Source organism: Salvia hispanica, chromosome 1 (assembly GCF_029641045.1).
Source record: "Salvia hispanica isolate PSC_SH4W2 chromosome 1, Shi_PSC_v1, whole genome shotgun sequence".
Classification (NCBI taxonomy): Eukaryota; Viridiplantae; Streptophyta; class Magnoliopsida; order Lamiales; family Lamiaceae; genus Salvia; species Salvia hispanica.
In genome coordinates, this window is record NC_142692.1 from 16,971,721 (window position 1) to 16,991,940 (window position 20,220).

The 20,220-nt window shown below is 36.7% G+C and overlaps 2 protein-coding genes and 2 pseudogenes across 5 annotated transcripts; 2 read left to right on the forward strand and 2 right to left on the reverse strand.

Annotated features, from left to right (window-relative positions):
* Window positions 1-2,634: 2,634 nt before the first annotated feature.
* On the forward strand, window positions 2,635-5,694 carry LOC125223183 (serine--glyoxylate aminotransferase-like). Its single transcript, XM_048126199.2, has 5 exons — window positions 2,635-2,771; window positions 3,184-3,402; window positions 3,834-4,485; window positions 4,637-4,847; window positions 5,428-5,694. The coding sequence occupies exons 2-5, from the start codon at window positions 3,198-3,200 to the stop codon at window positions 5,563-5,565; spliced, it is 1,206 nt and encodes a 401-aa protein (XP_047982156.1). The 5' UTR covers window positions 2,635-2,771; window positions 3,184-3,197; the 3' UTR covers window positions 5,566-5,694.
* Window positions 5,695-6,243: 549 nt separating this feature from the next.
* On the forward strand, window positions 6,244-11,347 carry LOC125224120 (uncharacterized). 3 transcript variants are annotated; one of them, XM_089067755.1, is made up of 10 exons: window positions 6,244-6,520; window positions 6,848-7,298; window positions 7,731-7,838; window positions 7,949-8,599; window positions 8,951-9,027; window positions 9,592-9,621; window positions 9,717-10,190; window positions 10,299-10,373; window positions 10,468-10,562; window positions 11,053-11,347. In XM_089067755.1, the coding sequence occupies exons 3-10, from the start codon at window positions 7,742-7,744 to the stop codon at window positions 11,123-11,125; spliced, it is 1,572 nt and encodes a 523-aa protein (XP_088923881.1). In that variant the 5' UTR covers window positions 6,244-6,520; window positions 6,848-7,298; window positions 7,731-7,741; the 3' UTR covers window positions 11,126-11,347. The 3 variants fall into 3 exon arrangements, with proteins under 3 accessions (XP_088923881.1, XP_047983428.1, XP_047983432.1); XM_048127471.2 differs by lacking the exon at window positions 6,848-7,298 and having other exon boundaries at window positions 6,245-6,520; XM_048127475.2 differs by lacking the exons at window positions 6,848-7,298; window positions 9,592-9,621 and having other exon boundaries at window positions 6,246-6,520.
* An 882-nt stretch (window positions 11,348-12,229) lies between these two features.
* Window positions 12,230-13,499, reverse strand: LOC125221127 (glucan endo-1,3-beta-glucosidase pseudogene; annotated as a pseudogene).
* Window positions 13,500-14,822: 1,323 nt separating this feature from the next.
* Window positions 14,823-16,325, reverse strand: LOC125217564 (glucan endo-1,3-beta-glucosidase pseudogene; annotated as a pseudogene). Its single transcript, XR_016134435.1, has 2 exons — window positions 16,201-16,325; window positions 14,823-15,925 (listed from the first exon to the last, which is right to left on the reverse strand). The product of XR_016134435.1 is annotated as a glucan endo-1,3-beta-glucosidase pseudogene (transcript).
* Between the last annotated feature and the right edge of the window lie 3,895 nt (window positions 16,326-20,220).

Here is a 20,220-nt window from a genome sequence, read left to right on the forward strand (position 1 = left end):
ACTTCATTAAATAAAATAAAATCACAATTTAAAGGCCTAAAAAATTATAAAATACATAATTAAAAATACGTAATTAAAAAATACATAATTAAAAAATAATATAATTAAATAAAATAAAAATTACAATTTAAAGGCCTAAAAAATTTAAAAATACATAATTAAAAATTAAAATTTACAAATTTTTTTTTTTGAATTTTCGATTTTTTAAAAAAAAAAAAATTTATGACATCATAATTCCGACGCCCACGGGCATCACGCCATCGCTTAGCGCGCGCGTCGTCTCGCCAGCTCGAGGCCGGCCTCTTCCGGACACGTCGCGCGACGAGGTGTCTCGTCTCGTCGAGACGAGACGAGCGTCGCAACGCTGTCTCGATGCTGTCTCGTCACGTCGAGACGAGACCGAGACAGCATCGAGCCGCGTTGCGGATGCCCTTACGATCTCTGCATACATACCCAGCCAGGTAGATATCTCGGGAGCCCTCTCAATGTTTTTTCTTTTGCCATTTTCATCCATTTTTACATATGCTCAACAAACTCGTCACTTAATCAATTGGTACGTAATTGACATAAAACCATGATTCGAACTATAAAACTTGAGAATAAACAAGTCACTCGACTAGTCAAAAGCTGCAAAACAATGAGTTTATCAAGATTCAGGCTTACCTATTTTTAGGGTAAATAGTCATTTAAATCACCAAGATTCGTCAAAACTGGTTTATCCCACAATATTTAAAATTCACTAATTAAATCACGAAGTTTCAATTTTTCTAGTTTATCCCATGGTCAAATTTTAGGTGTAATATTTGCATCTATACATTGAAATCCATCTTGAAATATCAATCCAACTTTAAGATCAAGCTCCTTGTGATTATACTTTGAATTATACACGCATCTTTTTCGTGATTTAAATCTCAATCCACGTCAACAAAGATTCCACTTAAAATTCGACTCATGGGATAAACTAGAAAAATTGAAACTTCGTGATTTAATTAGCGAATTTCAAACTTTGTGGATAAACCAGATTTTGACCAAACTTGGTGATTTAAATAGCTATTTTTCTTATTTTTTATAATAAAAAACTACCCTCCCTCCATCCCAAGCTAATTGCTCCATTTCTATTTTGGATAAAAATTAGGATATTTAATTACAGTACTACAAAATTAGACTAAATTAAATGTCCGCTTATTAAACCTAATATCCAAATTAATTAAAGAATCCTTACCTCCCACCTATCCAATCCGCCGAATACCTCTCATTTCCAAGATTCAATTATATGTATTTCAAGTTTCCAACGATTTTCTGTTGCTCATTTTAGCAGTTATTAATATTTTGCACTACTTTTCAACGTGATCGTATATCTGCCTCAATTGTCTTCAATAATTGAAAGAAAATGCATGTACAAGAAAATCTGGTGTTTGCATATTGATAGCTTGTGTTAGGATGAGAAGATATAAACAAAAATAGTGATGAATAGAAAAGAAAGGCAAGGATAAAAACAAAATGCAGAAAACCATAGTTGTGTGGCTTTGGTATCCATAGAGAATGGTGTGGCTGAAAGCCCTTTATCCCTTTATCTCTTGCCATATTCTTTCCACCTCAATCTTTTCAACTCTTCTATGGTGTGTATACTTGTGGACCTTCTCTTCTTTTGTTGTATTTATAGATTAAGCACACATTTATGTATCATGATTGCATTTCACGCACACATTTATGTATCAAGATTACATTTTATGCATAATTTTTGTAAAAATCTATCTTAGAAAATATGAAGTGAATTCTATACTCAATCCCCAAATCTTATAATTTCCATAAGTACCTTATTTGCATCACCCATTTGTCCCACGAGCATATATTTTGATATGTAACATATTAAATCTGATTTAATATCATGTTTTTTAATAATAGATAATATGTTATAATTAAATTTAATTAATACTTCATTTGTCACATTAAAAATGAAACATTTTTGTATATAGGTTGTCCCAATAAAAATGACACATTTCCTAAAATATAAACATCACCATATTTCTTTTTCTCTTTCTACTTAATTTACAAAACAATACCATAGAAAACCATGTGCATGCCAAAAAATAAAGATTTCATATTTAGTGTGTCAAACAGAGTATTTATTATAATTATGATTTAAATTAGGTAGGAGATGGCCGAATGCTATCTAGAAGAATCACACAAAACAAAACTATATAGTATGGTGTAGTTCCGTAGATTTTTCTATGAGTAAATTAGTCATAGGTGAATGTAGGATTATTAATCCTGAGATATTATTTAATATTGACATTATAGAGAAAGGTCAAGATATATTATCATATAGGCCAATCTTTTAGAAAACACAATCGAACAAGAGATAAATTAGTGATGATCTTTAATCACAAGTACTAATGGCAATCGAACTCCCCATTAATGATTTGTTTGTGTTGTAGCAAACAGTAGATTAGGAGGTTACATTATGCCCTAATTAGTACAACAAATTAATCACAAGCACTCATTAGTTTACACATTTAGTTTTTTTTCAGAAAATCTAGAGGCGGATTTGGAATATTAGAAGAAATGGAGGGGTATGAGGGCATAAAGGAAAAAAAAATCTTTATGTTGCTGACATGAGATGATGTCCGTTGGATTAACATTGGTGTAACTCTTATCTGCCACGTAAGAATCCCAATGTGGGGCCCACGACCTCTTATAAAATATTATTCAACTCTATTCATCTATCATTGGGTGCTCTGTCTCTCTGCTCAATTCCCACTGTCACACAGGTAAACACATTTCCTTATCCTCTCCATTCAATTTTTGTTTTTGTATTTATTGTACATGCATGAGCCATGCCATGCATCTAGTTTACTACTGGATACAGCGATAATTTTCTGTATTTCAAACATGAGGTGCATATATTAATAAGTAACAAAAAAATTAAACTGATTTCTGTATTCCCACTGAATTGAAGTAGTCCTACTCCTACAAACAAGAGTGTGAGAAGATAACTTTTCTTCAAAATATGTTGTGTTTTATGTATTGATATGGATAGTAAGAGGACTGTGTGTTAGTATGTTTTGATATAGAGTGGTACTAGGACTAGTGATACATATATTAAAGCAACATATATATGTATGGTTTTGTTTGATTGTTGAAATATGTATGTATCTAACTAATAGTATTTGTATTTGGTAGGGAGTGTTAAGAAGATGGATTATGTGAATGGACCCGGAAGGAACCACCTGTTTGTTCCGGGGCCTGTAAATATTCCGGATCAGGTTATCCGGGCAATGAGCAGAAACAACGAGGACTACCGCTCCCCGGCCATCCCTGCTCTCACTAAAACCTTGCTTGAGGATGTCAAGCAGATCTTCAAAACCACCTCTGGAACTCCTTTTCTCTTCCCCACTACAGGTCCCTATGTTCCCTTACTAGTTAGTTACTCTTTTATGCACATATATAGGAGATGGTTCATTTGAAAATTCTGTTAAAATGAGAACTCTGAGAACAAAATAAAGCACTTTGTATAAGACTGATATGTCTTGTGATGTCAACTGATATTAATGTATCGATGAATTAATATGATTTTCAGTTCTCAAAATTCTCATTTTAACAAAGTTTTCATTGGAATCACTCCCTAATCCTGATTTTCAGTCATCAACATCATCTCTTTGACTTTGATTTGGAGGTTAATTGTCTATATATCTATTCAATTGACTACACAAGGAACTCTACCATTCAAATTGCATATGCCAAATTTAAAAATAGTTTTATGACATTCCAATCAAATGAAGCTAGTTTATATAATTGATTTAGAGGCTAATTAATATGAAAAAATGGAACAGGCACGGGCGCGTGGGAGAGCGCCCTAACGAACACGCTCTCCCCTGGCGACCGGATCGTTTCGTTCCTGATTGGGCAGTTCAGCCTCCTGTGGATCGACCAGCAGCAGCGCCTCAACTTCAACGTGGACGTGGTCGAGAGCGAGTGGGGCCAGGGCGCCAATCTGGACACCCTGGCCTCCAAGCTGGCCGAAGACAGGGCCCACACCATCAAGGCCATCTGCATCGTCCACAACGAGACGGCCACGGGTGTCACCAACAACCTCGCCACGGTCAGGAAGATCCTCAACCAGTACAACCACCCGGCCCTCCTCCTGGTGGATGGCGTGTCCTCCATCTGCGCCCTCGACTTCCGCATGGACGAATGGGGCGTGGACGTGGCCCTCACCGGGTCCCAGAAGGCGCTCTCCCTCCCCACCGGGATTGGGATCGTGTGCGCCAGCCCCAAGGCGATCGAGGCATCCAAGAGCGCCAAATCGGTGAGAGTGTTCTTCGATTGGAAGGACTACTTGAAGTTCTACAAGATGGGGACTTATTGGCCCTACACACCTTCCATTCAGCTGCTCTATGGATTGAGGGCAGCTCTTGATCTCTTGTTTGAGGAAGGACTTGATAATGTCATTGCCAGGCACAACCGCCTCGCCACTGCCACCAGGTATGTGTTAATAAACCAATTGGTGATAGGAGGATCGAACTATAAGATGAGACTTAATTACTTATATAGTAGTTTCAGACTTTCAGTTCTCTTTTTGTACTGATATGAGATGTCGTTATAGTTATTCTGTTGTATGTATATGGTTGGATAGGCTGGCTGTGGACGCGTGGGGGCTGAAGAACTGCACGCAGAAGGAGGAGTGGCATAGCGACACGGTGACTGCGGTGGTGGTTCCAGGATACATAGACAGCTCGGAGATCGTGCGGAGGGCGTGGAAGCGCTACAACTTGAGCTTGGGGCTGGGCCTCAACAAGGTGGCTGGCAAGGTTTTCAGAATAGGCCATCTTGGCAACCTTAATGAGGTGTGTCTTGTTTTCATCCATAATTCACATATACTCCCTTCATTCACCACCGAAACCTGACACATTTTGCCATTTTTGAGTATCCGCCTATTTAAAGACAAATTTACCTTTTTTCACTTTTATTAAGTGGATCCCATACTCCAGTAACTCATTACACTAATATTCTATTATCAAATTAATATATAAAAATAGACCTACATTACCTATTTTTCTCATTATCTTTCTTACTATACCAAATCGTCTCACTTTAAAACTACTCCCTCCGTCCCACATAATTTTACACAGTTTGACTTGACACGGGTTTTAAGAAATATAATAGAAAGTGAGTTGAAAAAGTTGATGGGATGTGGGTCCTACTTTTAAAGTATTGGTTTTATAATAAAATGTGAGTAGGAATGAGTTAGTGGAATATGGGATCCACTACAAAAAATGGTAAAAGTGAAATAGGTAAAATTATGTGGGACGGAATAAAATAGAATACTGGGTAAAATTATGGGGGACGGAGGAAGTATGTATTAAAATTTGTTATCATTTAAAAAGTTAGAGTATCAATAACATCTGCTGATCATTGATTTTGCAGTTGCAACTATTGGGGTGTCTTGGTGGGGTGGAGATGGTGCTCAAGGACGTCGGATATCCGGTGAAGCTCGGAAGCGGCGTCGCTGCTGCAGCCGCATACTTACAGAACACCACCCCTTTGATCCCTTCAAGGATTTGATTTCTCACACATATTTTACTTTTGTGATATGCTCTCATACTGTAAAAATTGCACCTTAATTTCCAACTCCTATGCCTGTAATCGGTTTATGTGTTCCTTAATGCAATGCTACCTTATTTGCAATAGCTATCGATGTATCTCGTTTGAGTCAACTAGTCAGTAGCTACTATATTAAAAAAAGTTAGATTATGGTTTCATATTTATTAAAGTGTCTTATGTTACATTTGCATATCATTCAAATGTATAGAACTTTTTCAATAAAAAAAGGATGATGACGTGAAATTTCTTGAATCTGAGAAAATGAAAACTCATTTTCACACAGAATGATTCTAATCAAAATATATAGTGAGAAAACAATGAATAAGTATCAAATTTATTTTTCGATCAGAGAAAAAGGAGATTATTTGAATTGAAACATAAATCTCATTTTTAACATAAGAGATCTAGTTAATCATTTCCATATAAGCATGAAAATATTAAAAACAAACCCAAAATTGTGCAGAAAGAATATACCAATATTTTGAAGAATTTCAATGTAACTTTTGTATTCTGGTGAGATTTTCAGGAATATTGACTGCAATTAATTAAGAAGGCTATTAAAATTTGAATATTAATGAGCAGTTAAATCATGAATGCAACGAATATTTATTCAATAATCAAATATTCAAAACTAAGCAGAAAAAAGATTTGCAGATCAAACTGCAAACATAATTAAATAACCCAGAAAATAAAAATTTGTTCATCCTTTTCTCGTTCCACTTTCTCTCTCTGTCTATACATGGATTGAATTGATAGTCCGTCGAGATTAGCTTTCTTTCTCTACTTGAATTCACCGCCAAGTTGAGTGGGGGATGGAGCGTTGATGGTTCGATACAGAGGAGAACGTGTTGAAACCTAATTTGAAAGGGCAAATTCAATTGAGGAATAGTTGCTCGCGGCTGAATCATGAGAGAAGGTATGGATTGATATCTTTTCAAGTTTAATTAACGTATCAGATCACGATTGACTCGTGATGTTGTTGGAGAACTTGATTTAGTTGGATTCCACATTTAGGTATCCTTCTGTTTCCCGAGTTTGATTTTAAGATTTTTGTTGTGCAATGTCGTCGTGAATTTTTATCCAAATTTTATTGCTCACTTTTTTTTTGGAATTGGCTTTAAGTTTTGTTTTCAATTTTGATTTTGTATTAAAGATTTGTGTGAATTTTTTCCGTTTCATCATTGTTACTGTTTCTTTTGCTGCTGAAAGCTGCAAAAACATTAAGCTGATTTTCTTACTTTAGGTTGAGATTTGTCGATGAAAAGATGAACTACATACATGATGTATTTGAGCAGTCTGGGTTTTAGCTGAATGGCGATGCATGGAAGTTATGTGAAAAACGAGGCATATTATGGACTCTGATCTTTGGATGCGTGTTATTATCTAGTACTCCACTATTCAACCAGATGACATAAAGTTGTCATATTGTTGTAGGTTTGAATATGACTTAGTAGTTTGCTGTTACGACATTGTGTATCCTTCCCTAGCAATGTTCATGTATGTAGAGGAACAACATTCTTCATATTGCCAGTTAAAAGTTATCGATGAGCTTGTCAAGAGATTATGAGCCTGAAGATAGAAGATGCCAACATTTTAGGATTCATTCATCCATGGGCACTGAAATATAAACACGTAGATACCAATTCATTTGGTTGGATGCAGAAGTGGGTATAGATAATTGTCTCCATCCAATAGTAATTTTTTCTTGACTCAAAATGCCTGGATACGTTATTACTCTTTTGAGGCATATAAATGCTTTCTATGTGCGTAATATAATGTGAGAAGCAGAGATTAATGAGATACAATCTCTCATAGATGATGATAATGATTTGCCTTCATGTATGCATAAGATCTACTTATGTTGGTATTATGTTTTATCTTTATGAGTGTCTATAGATTAGATCCAAAAGAAGTCAGTGATGGAAAATCAAAATATTTACACAATTGAGATTTGTTCCTTCTTCTAAATGAAGTGCTAAATAAGTTGTTTTCCTACCTTATGATCTTTTACTCCAATCACATATGTCCAATAGGAAGTTGCTAATGAATATAAAATTGTTGGTGCACATTTGCTGATAGCTCTTTAATACTTACCACATATGATTTTGATTATTAATGTTTTTCAGGATCATGTGAGATGCAGCATGAAGATGATAAATCTCTTTCAGAGAAGAACAAGAAAAGGATAGTGAAGACACAGGCTCAGGTTCAAGCATTAGAGAAATTTTACAATGGTGAGTTAGTCTCTTAAATTCTTAATATTGTGATATATCCTGTCCTGTCGTTTACTTGTGAAATTTCTTTTACACTGTTGTTAATTTAAGGGCTGGTTTTGTTCTACCAGAGCATAAATATCCTTCAGAATCCATGAAAATACAAGTTGCGGAGTCCATAGGTTTAACAGAGAAGCAAGTTTCTGGATGGTTTTGCCATAGGAGGTTAAAGGATAAAAAATTAATCAATGGAGAAAATCATGCCACTGTAAGGCAAGATCGGTCAAGTGGAGTCGTACAAGACCGTGGCAGCGGGCATAGGCAAGATTCATGTGGTAGCACAAAACAGGGGGATGATAAGAATCTCGATACCAGGGAAGTGGAAAGTGGAAGATTGACTGCAAAAGACTTTTCTGCTGCAGACCTTACGTATGAGCATGACAATCATTATGCTGGAAACTACAATCGTACAATTGATGATTCTTCAGGAAGTAGCAGTTCATTGCGGAATGCACCTCCTAATTACCAAAACGGGGATCCTTCTGACGTGTCTACTTCAAGGTACCTAATGCCAAAATTTCCATCTGATACAAAGGGTATAAAACCCAGGCCTGGCCCGTCAGGTTACTTAAAAGTGAAGGGTCGTCTGGAAAATCCTGCTGTAACTGCAGTCAAGAGACAGCTGGGAAAGCATTATCGGGAGGATGGTCCTCCTCTTGGCGTTGAATTTGATCCACTTCCTCCGGGTGCATTTGAATCCTCAATGCAGGAGCCGGTTGAAGGTAAGTTATTATAATGATGTTATTGTAATATAAATGTATATGGCCCTTTCAAAAGTTTCCTGATGTCATATGCAACTTTGATGACATGTGCATATAATTTTAAGAATTTGTTTGCTCAATTGCACCATTAGTCTCACAATGAGATCAGGCTTGTTATTCTTGTTACAAACTGCATTTCAACAATTCTGGCCTTCTAGCTTGTGACCATATGTATATGTTCAAGTGTTTGTTTTTCTTTCTCTTTTGAATTACTCCATTTTTTACGAAAGGGAATTTTCAACTGTTTTGCATTTACAATCTGGATATTCACAGTTCACATTGTTCATCATTTCACTTTGGCCTTTGTATTAGGAAATTATCACACTGGAGAAGATGTACGTGGTTCACCTGATCATTTGAATGTTCGCCAGAATTCCAAGTATTTCAAGGTGAGTCGGTGTCACATAATTACATTTAGTTTTCCATCTCCTGCTTATGCCAAATATGATTTTGAACATCAAACAACCTATTACTCAAGGAGTGTGTACTCGAGCTTATTGGTCAAGTAATTCTACAATCTAGCAGGTCATACACGAGTCTCTGCTAGTCAATTTTGGGAGCTTGAATAATCTGATTTTGCCACTGTGTGCGAAGATGCATGAATGCAAAACAAGAGTATAGCAGTGTGTATGCATGATCTATTAGTCTTTTGTAGAATCTTTATCGGAGATATCTCCACTGTCCATTTTAAAATTCTTGATGTTTATAGTTTATCCATTAAGTAAGCTGCAAGCAATTAAGCTGAACAGTTTTTTCCATCTCTATTTCATGTTGCTGTATTGACCCTTGAATGTAATTGCAAAAATAAGCTGCTGATCTTTTGTTGTTTATCTTATATGTTGCTTTTGCCAGACACCAATCTAAAATCAGCATTAATCAGCTATCACTCTCTTTTTTTCTGGCTAAGCCGAACAGTCTTTTTTACTGATTGATGAATTTTTCTGGCTAAGCAGAACAGCCACAGACCTTATGCGCACATCCTTGTAATGTTTTCATTTCTATTTATCTTTTATACTGACTTTGAGTGGACTGTGCATCTGATATGATCTAGATTCTCCTCTAATCAAAATTCATTCAGGGATCTGAATACCCATCCAGCATGGCTCCATATAACTCTGATATTGATGGTACGAATTTCAAAACAAGGAGTGGCTCTGATATTCCTGATAGCTACGTTTACCGGAAGTCCAGGATAAAGACCTCTTTATCCAACAGTGGTTCCTATTATCCAAGGAGTAACTCTTCAGTGGAATTTACGGGAGGTAGTGGCAGAGATATACCAGGAGTTGGGAGTAGAGATGAGTATGGTTTGAGGCATAGACTTGGTGTTGAAGTTACAACAATGGATACAGTGCCAAGATATTCAAATCTGCAAGCTTTTGGTGGCAAAGTGAGAGAGAAACGAGCAGAGTCTTGGTCTCAAAAATATAATGATGTGAATGGAGGGGTTCCCTTTGGAGAATATACAGAACATGATAATTCCCCCTTGGCAACAAGAAGAAATGGCTACTACAGCTCTGCTGACAAAGGGCTCCGAAGAGAAGTTATTAAGGTTTTCTTTTCTCTTATATAAACTTTCTTACTTCCCACTATTTGTTTTTGCTTTCTGTCCCTTTGGTGTGTGCTGATGTTTTGTGCCTTCACACAATGTTTTATGCAGGATGATGGAATATATACTGATAGGAGGATGATAAATGAACATCAAATGAAGATCCCCATCAAGAATGATACAATTGTAATTTACGCGCCTGCATTTGTGCTAATATGCATAGACTGATTAGGTTATAGTCATTGACATACTTTTCTCTTTTCATGTTTCTTATTTATAGGCTAAGAAAAGATTAAGGGAAGACTTTCCACATCAGCAACCCTCAAAAGCAACATTGATGGTGGATACAACACTACACAACTATCAAGTCATAAGGTTAGATTCGGTCAATATAGTTTTTGGACAACTGATTGATATTGGTGCTTTTGCTTGATGTATCTGGACACTCAATATATCCGAGTCTTCTCAAACAAATTACGAACTCAATCATTTGACAAATGGACTAATTGATGCCTGAATCTTGCATTATATAAATGGCCAATGCTGTCTGTATCCAGACACAATGTTAGTATCTTGCTGACAGTGTCCTCAGATAATACTTCACTCAAACACCAATTCACATAGACCAAATAAATTTTGCAAATTTCAAGGACCTGGAATCATGCTCAAATCTAGAGGGGATTTTAGCAAGCATTTGTTTTCTAAATCCTTGTGGTTTCTGGTTCGTCTGTGTCTTTATATGTAGAAATGTTCTAGCATGCGTTGCCTTGCCTTTTTCCTATTCCAATCTAGAAATGTCGTCTACTGCTCTTTCATCATCTTTCTTTTGACCTAATGTTGCAACATACTGTATTTGTATCTTTAGGTCCGCAACAGAGATGCCATCAAGCTTTAGTGAAGACGACGAAAGTGGTGGAACGAGTTCTTCAGTGGATTGAAAAAAGGCGAAACTATGGAGCTTTTCACTGCTTGCGGAGAGCTGGAAATATGTACAGTTAAAATAATTTTATAGCATTGTAACATAGTATTAGCTATGTGGGGCTGCAGGAACCTTGATTATATAGAAGATGGCCCCAATGTGAATCATTCTTGTCTCAAGTTTGCTAATTTTTTCCGTGATGAGAATTAGAATTTTAACGTATGGCTATTTATTTTTTTAATTATAGATTGTGTAGTTCTTCTTGGTAGTAAAACACCATTTTTCCTAGTAGTTATTCTTAGTAATAAAAAACAATTAATTGAATTCAAGAATTATAGCTAGTGTGACCGTATGGGAGGTATAGAATTATAAGTCAAAATTGAGTTTGCAAACAAAAAAGCTTTGAAGTGCTAGGTTTTTAACTGTAACTAACCCTATTTCTCAAGAAGCCATATATAGGATCGAGATATGATAAGATCAGTTCGGGGAAGATTCTCAATTAACAATATATATAAGCATCATTATCACGAGTCACCACTAAGATATTAATGCAAAAACTTTTCTAACACCAACATTTCATAGGAGTTATTCTTCAGTAAAATATCCTGTCTCCTAGTGCAATACTATATGTTTTCTTACCTTGATTTTCTCTTTCCAATAACTGTCATAGCAAAAGCTCAAACTATGTCTTAAGAAATTTTCACAGGACAATTTTTTACTTCTTTTTGGATGTGTTTGGTTTTGATGCAAATCAAATCAATCCACATGAAAATGCAAATTATTATCCTTTCAGAAGACTTAATTGATGTTCCACAACTGGAACTATGGATTAAAGCAACTAATGAGTTAATTGACGAATCTAATCTTCTATTTCTTACATATATATAAGAGTGAATTTAAATTGGAGTAAAAGGAATATACTAGTAGTAATACATGGACTAACAATCGAGTAAGAGCTGATGAAGAGATAAATACCGAAATCATAACAAAACATAATTTAATAGTAATAAACAAAGTATCTAAGCATGAGAAAAATAGAAGCAAAAACCAAAACAAGTGATTGCCAAAAATGCCCCCATCAGGAACGGAAAAAAACTTAAATTCACTCAAAATTAAAATACTACTAGTGTGATGGTGCTAGTTGGTATTTAGGAGTTTTATCAATATGATTAAAGAGGCCAAAATGCTGCTCGGTTGCACTGCCACTCTTCTCATTCTCATCAAACATGCCAAACAAGTATGTCTCCAACGCTTTCCCCTTTCTCTTCGGTGTTCCTCCTTCCACGTGCCCTATCAAATTCCGGTAATAAATCGCCGCCTTCTCAACACTCTCCACCACCCCATCTCCTCCCCCGGACGGCCACCCACTCTCCGAAATCACCACCTCCACACCGCCCCCTCCGGCCTTCTCCAGCGCGTAGTAAACCCCGTCAACCATAGCATCAAATATGTTCCTATACTCCAATCCATTGTCAACAAATTCTACTCGTTCCGAATTAAACAAGACGAAATCGAGACTTATATTCTTGTCTGCGAGGTAGGCAAAGTAAGGATATATGTTGACCAGAAGTGGAGATTCTTTCTTCACCAAAAATTCGACGATTGGAGCCATGAACGAGGCGTCTTTAAAGACGGACGCCGAGGGCGGAGAGGTGGACGCTAGTATCGCGGAATAGGCCGCGGTGGAGACCTTGATTTGGGTTTGTAGTCCGAATTTTGAGAGGGCGTTGTAGATGGATTGCATGGCGGGGAGAAGGAGAGGGGCAAATTCGGAATTGGAGGGGTCGATTTCGTTGCCGACGGCGATGTAGCGGATTTTGGTGGCGGGAAAGTGGGGAATGACGTTGGTTTGGATCCATGCGGTGGCGTCGGATTGGAGGGAGGGGAGGTCTGTGTTGGGGACGCCGAGGAGGAGCTCGATGTCGGAGCCTTGGAGGCCGGCGATGGTGGCCGGGTTAGGGTAGTAGATTCGCATTTTTTTTATTCCGTTGGCTTTGTAGAGCTCGACGACGTCGTGCTCCGGTGGTAGATTGTTGCCGACTCGCCCGTTGCATACTCCGATTGGACCTAATGATTGTAATATTTTTGCATATTTTTATACAGGCACAAACAACTCGCGTTACAATAAAACTAATTTCCAAGAACACAAACTTTCAATACAACATTTAAACTTAAACATGAACATGAAAACATAAGTTTATCAAAATTTAAACATATAAAATAGAAAAAGTTTTGAGTTTTGGATTGAAAATTAGTTAGCATATATACATATGAATTGCGAGCGATTATCAAAATAAAATTCTGCAATAAAGTTTATGATATTTACCTTGAAATTGAGATACCACAGCAGAGGTAGTAGCGGCCAAGAGGATTAATAGGTAAAAGAGAACCATCCTTACACTTACTAATGAATGAATAGACCAAATTTGCAGTGTGAATATTTTGATTTCAGAATGGTTTGGCTTAAATAGATGAATTTGGACGAATACACCAAAGTTAATTACATGGAAATCTCCCGAGTTTTGGAATGAGAATATTTTTCTTTCCAAACTCTATAAATTTAGTCGATTTTGTCCAATATTTCTCGCGCTTATATATGGTTAGATGGAAATTATTTTGAGAGAATAATTGTCTTGTACGATCAAATATTCTCTTCATATTCATATAAAGATAGTAGTATAATATATAGCTCCATCGATTTTCTTAATTCTTATTTTATTCTATGTTTTGAAATGTTTAAATAAACCCTAATTAAACCTTAAAAAACCTAGTCTAATGGAGTACTAAAATAATAAGAATTTGAACAGAAATATTTTGTTTCGGTCTGATTCGGTTTTTGGATTTTTAGATGTTTTGATATTAACAGAGATACATCCAGGTCAAAGCATAAGGACAATGAGATAGATTATTGGATTATATAGATTGGGCCGATTAATAGTGAAGAAAACTGAAGCTTTTCATATTGTTAAAGACAAAGTATCTTGCTCAGAACAAAGTATCTTTGTATAGAAATGATTATAAAATATAGGATGTTCTATCTATTATATGACCAAATTATTACATATTAATGCAAAGAGTGATTCATGCTAAATCACATCTTCCATTATTGATTTATTCTCACAGACAGATCTTCATTCGTGCGATCTAATGATGCATTCACAGGCATGCAATTTCTCTCCTTTTTGGATCGTATCTTTTATGTAGATTCTATGTTCCTTCCGTAAGTTTTGATTTTGTAAATGGACCGGTCGAAGGTTAAATCTTCATCTTTTGGCAAGGCGCGCTAACACTCTCCTCAATTCAAACGCAGATTACGACACTACTCCCAGTAATCTATCGAAAGGCTTGTCGAGCCGATGGCTTAGTAAAGATGTCTGCAACTTGATCAGACGTTGCAATTTTCCCACTTCTCAATTAAATAAATTCATTTTTTCTCCACATATAATTTCTTTTTTCATTTTTTAATCCAAAAGTCACCTTTTTTTTCATCTATAAGTACGTCTCATTTCATCCCAAAAAATCACACCAAACAACTCTTCTCTCAATCGCATCTTCACTCTCAAATATTCCAACACTCTTTTCTATCTATATTTTGCTAGCATGTCTGACCAACAACCCCCCCACCCCCCACCCCCCGGCGGTTGGAACCATGTACCAATGGTTCGGGACGTCCAACTTCATCTCTATGCAAACCCAAAATATGTAATTTTTTGACTTTTAAAATTCAATTATAGTATAATTACCCAAACACGGCCTTAGAGTAATTGTAGCATAATTATACTTGATTTTCTTTTTAAATAACATCAATAGTAGTAGTACTAGTATTTATTTTATAAATTATACTCCATGTAGTATTTAAGTTATAAATATATCCTCACAATGATCATGCTAGCTGGTATTTTGGAGTTTGATCAACAGGACTAAACAAGCCAAAATGGTTCTCAGTTTCAGCCCCATTCTTCTCATTCTCATCCAACATCGCAAACAAGTAAGTCTCCAACGCTTTCCCTCCCTTCTTCGGCGTCCCCCCGCCCACGTGCCTGATCAAATTCCGGTAATAATCCGCCGCCTTCTCAACACTCTCCACCGCCCCATCTCCGCCCCCGGACGGCCATCCCGTCTCGGAAACCACCACCTCCACGCCGCCCCCTCCGATCTTCTCCAGCGCGTAGTAAACGCCGTCAACCATTGCGTCGAACAAATTCGTATACTCCAATCCATCGTCAACAAATTCAACTCCCTCAGACTTAAACAGAGCGAAATCGACATATTTATTCCTGTCTCCCACGAAAGCAAAGTAGGGATACATGTTCACGAGTAGTGCAGATTCTGTCTTCACCAAAAAATCGACGATTGGAGCCATGAACGAGGCGTCTTCAAAGGAAGATGCCGAGGGCGGAGATGTGTCCTTGAGCACGGCGGAATACGTGGCGGTGGAGACCTTGATTTGGGTTTGTAGTCCGAATTTGGAAAGGGCGTCGTAGATGGATTGCATCGCGGGGAGAAGGAGAGGGGCGGAATTGGGATCGGAGGGGTTGATTTCGTTGCCGACGGCGATGTAGCGGATTTTGGTGGCGGGAAAGTAGGGAATGACGTTGGTTTGGATCCATTGTGTGGCGTCGGATTGGAGGGAGGAGAGATCGTCGTTGGGGACGTCGAGGATGAGCTCGATGTCGGAGTCGCGGAGGGCGGCGAGGGTGGCGTCGCTGGGGCCGTAGATTCTCATTTTTTTTAATTCCGTTGCCTTTGTAGAGCTCGACGACATCTTGCTCCGATGGTAGATTGTTGCCGTATCGCCCGTTGCATACTCCGATTGGACCTTCAATGAACTAACTTTGGTTAATTTATGACACCCACAAAATAATCAATACCAAAAATACTCCCTCCGTGAGACGTCTCACTTTGAACCGACACGATTGGTGAAGCTGAGACGAGTCTAGTATGCATTATTATATCTCTTACGTTTATTTTATTAAAAAATTTAAATAAAAAATCAAATGTGTGCGATAAATTCGGACTGGCAGTAGTTAATAGATCAAAAATATAGTAGTAAATTTGTATTGGTGAGTTGAATTAAGAAATTGAACGATTTACCTTGAAATTGAGATAACACAGCAGTCGTAGTAGCGCCCAAGAACATGAATAAATAAAAGAGCATCGGAGCCATCATATTATGTACTAACAAATGAATAAATAAGAGAGAATATTGAGAAAACTTGGTTGATTAATGCAATTGGAAGAGCAGATTTGAGACGTATTTATAGTGTGAAAATGGATGCAATCAATGCAAGAATTATGGTCACCATTCTACCCCATTGGAGACGGTAGACTCTTGTGTAGTGCTATTATATGCTATTATTACTATTAGTTGACTATTGTCATATCGTGTGTTCCAAGTTGCTACGTAAATGTTGGTTTGGCATAAATTGGACGACTTCACAACTTAGTGTAGTGCGATTTCATACTCGAATATTTTAAATTTATATGGTTATATTGTTCCGAGATTATATTTATGAGATATTGGGCATGAGTTGTGGTATCCAAGTATTGCATTATTGGATAATGTAATACGCAGTTTCAAATGTTATACTAGTATGATTTATGCATTTTGGTACAACTAGTTCATGTTGTGAGAGAGGCGGCGACAGTTAGTTCGTGTTGTATTCAAATTCGTACAATTTTCATTTCTTGTTCTGATCCATCGATGTAGGAAGATATTCTATTCAAGCATTCGTTATTCAGAACGAATGTAAATTGATTTTTTAAATAGCATTGACATCATGGTGACATATTTATAAAAATAGAAACATCCATCTCTTTTATTTTTCTCTCTTTTACTTTGTTCTCTTTATTTAACTCACATAACAACCTTTCATAAAATTCTCTATTGAACAAAAAATATTCCACATGAATGAAATATTTGGCTAAATCTCTACATTGAAATAAGCAAATGTAAAACCTATTCCTAAAGAAAAAGAAGGAAACACTGAGTAGTAAAGTTAGTTTAGGTACATAGACTAGGGATGGGTAGGTACGGTATACCTTATCGAAACACTATATTGTATACATACCTTTACATTATCAAAATTTTCGATATACCAAACTTCGGTATACCTATTTTCAGTATGACGAAATTCATACCGATATTTTTAGCATGAACTCCTTTAATTGAACTTGTATGATTTTCTTGATTTTCTTTGCTTATTAGTCTTATCTTTGGAGATTATTTTTAAACATGTTGAGTCTAGCAAGAACACATAATTTTGGAATTGCCTTATTCTAAATTATCTAATGTCTCTTTAATTTAGAATAAGGATTTAAAGAATAAGGAGCAAACAAAGATAAGGACCTTTCAGGCTAGAACCGATTAAAGGATAAACCAGGGGTCGATCTTTGTATGTTGAACTGTGATAAAAGTTAATCTAAAGCCTATTATGCCCTTGTAAGGGTGATAGGTTAGTGAGTAGAGTCTAAAAGACGTGATCAGCCTTCCCTAGGTGTATAATTCCTCAATCAGTGACCAATTGCGAGCGAGTGTAAAATCAACATTGTCCTTAAACCTATAACAACAAATTCACCGCTTTTTAGTAGTTTTAGTTAATTTTAGCAATTAAGCTCCTTCTCGTGAGTTCGGCCTTAAGTACTACTACCCTATCCTACTTAAGATGCCCACCTTTCTTTTTTAGTTTGTCTTACTCAAGATCTCCATTTATATATTTGAAAATAAATCTACCTCTCCTCTTTCTTCATTAAAATATTAAACTATTTTTTACTCTATACTTACTCCACCTAACAACCAGGGACGGAGACACCGGCGGCCAAGCCACCGCTCCAGCTGCCGGACCCAGACTCTCCCCCTCTGTAGCCGCCCCCGCCTTATTTCTGCCCCGGCGCCTCGGATAGCCAGAATTTGAAGACTACCCTTGAATTCGTGTGACTGTAACGGCGCCTCTGTATTTGTGCCCGGAGAAGAAGACTCAATTGGACTTTTAAGTGGTTATTAATTTTATTATGCCGTGGACTTTTGGTCTTGTGCCTTGGGCCTTTATATTTTTTAATTCGTAAATTTGTAATATAATGAAAGTATGGGCGGATCCAATTAATAACAAGTGGGTACCATTGTACCCCCAAGTTATAGAAGTAGCCTAGTGATAAAAGCATCATTTCGGTTCGATTCCTGTTTAGCGCATTTTTGGCTAAGTGCATTTCCGTCTATTTATGCTTATATATTACCTAATAATGTTTGATTAAATATAGTCATTTATTATTTGTTTTATCCTATACTCCACAGTAGGTATATAATAAAGCATGTATGGTTGAATATATGTTTATGATTTCTATTATGCTTATATTTTACTCCCTCCGTCCCGGATAATTCGTCTCAGTTTTCCATTTCGGTCCGTCCCACATAATTTGTCTCATTTCACTTTTACCATTTTTAGTAGTGGACTCCATATTCCACTAACTCATTCCTACTCACATTTTATTACTCCCTTCGTCCCGCTTAAGATGACACGTTTTCCTTTTTAGTCTGTCCCAACTAAGATGACACATTTCCTTTTTTGGTAACTTTCTCTCTCCAATTAATACACTCAACCACTTTTTCCCACTCCTATTAAAATATTCATCTTTCTTTATCTCTCTACTTTAATACTTCCACCCACTTTCTCTCTCCAATTAAACACTTTAACTAAGAGCATCCGCAATGGTGCTTAGGCCAGCCATAGGCCAGCAATAGGCCAGCCATTCTCTCCCCTGCCACGTCAGCAACACTAAAAAATCCACCTGTTACATCAGATTTAGGTCAGCCATAGGCCAGCCGCAATAAAAATAATTCAAAATATACTACATTTACGGAATTAAAATTACGATAAAAATACGGAATTAAATTTACGAGACATATACGGGAAAATTCATTAATTTTATTTATTTAAATAAAAAAAGATACATTAACTAAAAATCATAAAAATAACATAATAAAAAAAATCCGGGCTTCCACACACGAGCCACCTTGAATCTGTTATAGTTTGCCGCTAGCCGAACGGGGGTCCCGACGGTAGAGATAGATGTTGTATGCATAGTCATCAGATCCTGACGGTAGAGTTTTTTTTGTCGCTAGATGTTGCTCATGTACAGAAATTTAGAGATAGAGAAAATCGCGTTTATATAGTTTTTAAAAAATTTAAAAAAAGAATTAAATTTTTTTTTTTAAAAAAAGAATTAAAAAAAATTTAAAAAAAGAATTAAAAAAAAAAAAAAATTCGGCGCTGGCCGATCGCTGGCCGATCGGGCAGCCACAATGGCGGCTAGCCGATCGGCCAGCGCTTCGGCCAGCGACGAGCGATCGGCCAGCCCACGCCGATCCGCTCGCCGATTTCGTGTTTGCCGATTGCAATGGTTCGGCTAGCCGATCGGCTAGCGCGACGAATCGGCTAGCCGGTCGCTAGCCGACCATTGCGGATGCTCTAATAACTCCTAAAATCCCGTGCCGGCTAAGCAATGTGTCATCTTAGCCGGGACGGAGGGAGTATAAAACTACTCCATATAAAGGTAGGACCCACATTCCACTAACTTTTTCAACTCACTTTTCATTACAATTCTTAAATCCCGTGCCCGGTCAAAGTGACCCGAATTATCCGGGATGGGGGGAGTAGATTCTATACAAAATATGGTACATTTTATTTTTAGTTTAAATATTTCGAACTTTTTATAAATTAAAATAAATTCTTTGTATATAAATATCTAAAAATTCTCAATTTAATAGTGAACTTTTTCAAGTAATAACACTAATTTTTTTTTTATTTAATGAAATGACTTAATAGAAAAATTTGAGATAACAAAACAAAAAAGATAGCTTGGATTTTATATTTTTAAGTTAATATAATTATTTATCACAACCTTAATATGAAATTTCTAGATCTGCCAATGAATAAAAGGAAATAGAAAAGCTATTTATAGTTGAATTTGTAAGCCCCAGTAGAGCAGCTCTCCTAAGCAAAATACATCTAATCTGCATTCACCGCATAAAAACACAAACACTATACAGTAGCAAAGTGTATAATTGTGAAACACTAATCTGAGATTTGATTATAAACTTATGTAGTAGTGCTCGAG

Bases quoted from the DNA above. Each gene is read 5' to 3' on its own strand.
- LOC125223183 (XM_048126199.2), top strand. From the start codon at position 3,198: ATGGATTATGTGAATGGACCCGGAAGGAACCACCTGTTTGTTCCGGGG. The intron at 3,403-3,833 runs GTCCCTATGTTC...AAAATGGAACAG, and splicing joins TTTTCTCTTCCCCACTACAG to GCACGGGCGCGTGGGAGAGC. The intron at 4,848-5,427 runs GTGTGTCTTGTT...TTGATTTTGCAG, and splicing joins ATCTTGGCAACCTTAATGAG to TTGCAACTATTGGGGTGTCT.
- LOC125224120 (XM_048127471.2), top strand. The intron at 8,600-8,950 runs GTAAGTTATTAT...CCTTTGTATTAG, and splicing joins AATGCAGGAGCCGGTTGAAG to GAAATTATCACACTGGAGAA. The intron at 10,191-10,298 runs GTTTTCTTTTCT...TGTTTTATGCAG, and splicing joins TCCGAAGAGAAGTTATTAAG to GATGATGGAATATATACTGA.